We start from the raw sequence: 2420 nt of genomic DNA, 5'->3' as shown, positions 1-2420 counted from the left end.
GGTTCTCGAACTACCGTGCAAGCCGGTTTTCACATCCCCTTACTCAGTTTGACCGACTTTTTTTATAAGTTTGAGTTCACGGCGACACTAGTCCTCAATTTGAATACCGTGACATTCCACATTCCGAGTCTGGAAGCATATATCATACATGGCCAGTAGCTTCTTCCATGGTCCTCTTCCTTAGCTCATCTGGTGGCAGATCCACATGGGTCCTTGAGGAATATTGTTCCCCTCATCATGATATCATCAATGACGGGTCACTGTTTGGAACTGTCATCACATCCTTCTTGGACTATCCCCAAAAGGCCTTGAGATATGGCCCAGAAAGGCTCGGTGGAAAGAACTCATCAGTAATTAGCAAACGGCAAGTTCCTTGGACTACCCAAAAAAGGCTTGAGATTTACACAAGTCAGGCCAACAACATATTCCATCAGAGTCGTGACAGTGCCGGGGCCACATATAAGATGGTCTGGTAGGCTCTTTCACTTGTCATTCACTTTTCTGTACCCTTTCCACACTTCTCCTTCTCGCTGATCATTTGACACTTCTATGTCAGTACCCGAGCACAACTCGAGCAACCCTCAGCCTCCAGATGTCTCCTTGTGTTTACAAACTTCTCCTCATGCTAGGGCGAAGCGGAAAATTGCCACCCTCATGGAGGATATCAAAATTTTGAAGCAGGACAAGACGACAAAGAACAGGTGTGTTATGTTCTCAACTTCCCTGAAAATTGCATTTAGCAATGCCTTATTCAATCACACAGGAAGACGACTTATTATGTGTCACAGGGACGAGCAATTCGTCGTATGGTCATCCTTTACACTCCAATAGAGGACCTGATCGCTGAAAATGATCGGCGTTGTGAAGAGAGAGACAGCAGCTCCACTACAGAGTAAGTCACTAGCCATGTTCATATTGTTGTGCTTACTGACAAAAAGACCAGAGAAGACTGCCTTCAACGTGGCTATATTGAACTCGCGAAGGTACTGCCATGGCTTCACGAGACGCTGGCAAAACTTGACCACGAGGAGATAGAAGATATGCTCAGGAAGGTTTGTCTCGACTTGTCACCACCTGTCACTTTCGTTCTCATCTCCAATTTAGCTCAAGCGAGGTGCGGACTCAGCTCATGGCAACAACACTGGAACCCTCAAAGATCTCATGGCTTCATGGGTGAATGTGGAGTATCGTCCAACTCCGCTCATCAGGACCGACGATAAGTACCATCGAGGCTTCGTCAGTGATGTGTGCGGTAAGCTACTCTGCCCAGTGGAATGGTGCTGGGATGACCCACTGTAAGTGATAATCACTGTTACTCACTGTGACATGTTGCCGATATTTTGTCCAGCGTCAGGGCTGGAATTCGTGACCGCACAATTGCTTTCATTGTATCCGAGAATTTGTGGCTGTCGTTCATGTATGAAAATTATGAAGCGGACGCCAAGAGTCTGGAGCGTGGTCTGATGAAGTTGAAGCTATTAGTTATGGTGAGCAGCCTGTTTTTTAAGACTGATTCATGATAATTTGTCGCATCACAGGGGTTCAAGGCGATATTTACTTCTCCTTCCTCAGCCAACGAAGTGGATCGTGAAGGGGATAGCACCGACATTCTTGAGAACAACCAGCGCCCGGGGAGACGATCAGATCAAGCCAAGGTAAAGACTTGCGTGGCCTCCATCATAGGTATGAGAAAGGTTACACCTCGCGCAATCGCGTACACTGCTTGCCAAGTCAGTATTAATACTCGCCTTTAATGGAAGTTGAAGCTGAATTCTGCAGATCCGATTTGCACTTTCCTGCATCACCTCCTGGCGCACTGTGGATGGAGACTTTGACTATCAGCTTTTCTGGAATAATATCGTAGATTTCTTTGAGGATGCCCCGGGTCCAGCTGCGCAAGTCAGGCTGAACGGGCTTCTTGAGTGGTGGACCAGGTAACAGTCATCAATTGTCAGTGACTCGCTGTGATCACTCACCCCCCACACAGAAAAGTTTTCGGAAGAAACCATTGGCAGGACTTGACGCCGGACGTTATTTCCAAAATGTCCGTCAATGTTCTCACTTCCCAGAGACAGCAGATGGAAGACACCGTGTTTGATTCTGACTAGCTAGTACTTCACTTTTTTACTTATTTGTTGATCACTATCTTCCTTGCTTGGTTCAGTCCTACATAGTACACTGCTCCCTCTGCTGCTAATGTTACCATTAATCAGTCATTTTTATCACATGAATGCTATCATTACTTGACGAATTTGTTATCTGGAGACTGGATGTGAGATTTGAGTACAATACGGTGTGATCTGAGTCTGTCCAACGAGTCGCTTCTGATTGTTTAGTATGCCACAATAATCTTCCTTGTACGTGACATCGTCAAATACAAATATTCTTTAGCTCAGCTTCATGAGAACAACTAGGTCCTT

At 45.9% G+C, this 2420-nt stretch overlaps 1 protein-coding gene across 1 annotated transcript; it reads left to right on the top strand.

Moving 5' to 3' along the window:
* Window positions 1–549: 549 nt before the first annotated feature.
* Window positions 550–2108, top strand: EDB91DRAFT_1254425 (uncharacterized protein; the record flags this gene model as incomplete). Its single annotated transcript, XM_041323822.1, has 8 exons — window positions 550–701; window positions 764–892; window positions 944–1052; window positions 1105–1295; window positions 1349–1487; window positions 1539–1730; window positions 1780–1934; window positions 1988–2108. 8 exons carry the CDS (start codon window positions 550–552, stop codon window positions 2106–2108), a joined length of 1188 nt encoding a protein of 395 aa, XP_041171228.1.
* Window positions 2109–2420: the final 312 nt, after the last annotated feature.

Source organism: Suillus paluster, assembly GCF_016628075.1.
Source record: "Suillus paluster strain FC165 chromosome Unknown EDB91scaffold_108, whole genome shotgun sequence".
In the NCBI taxonomy this organism is placed as follows: Eukaryota; Fungi; Basidiomycota; class Agaricomycetes; order Boletales; family Suillaceae; genus Suillus; species Suillus paluster.
This window is presented reverse-complemented; position numbering and strand designations above follow the sequence as displayed.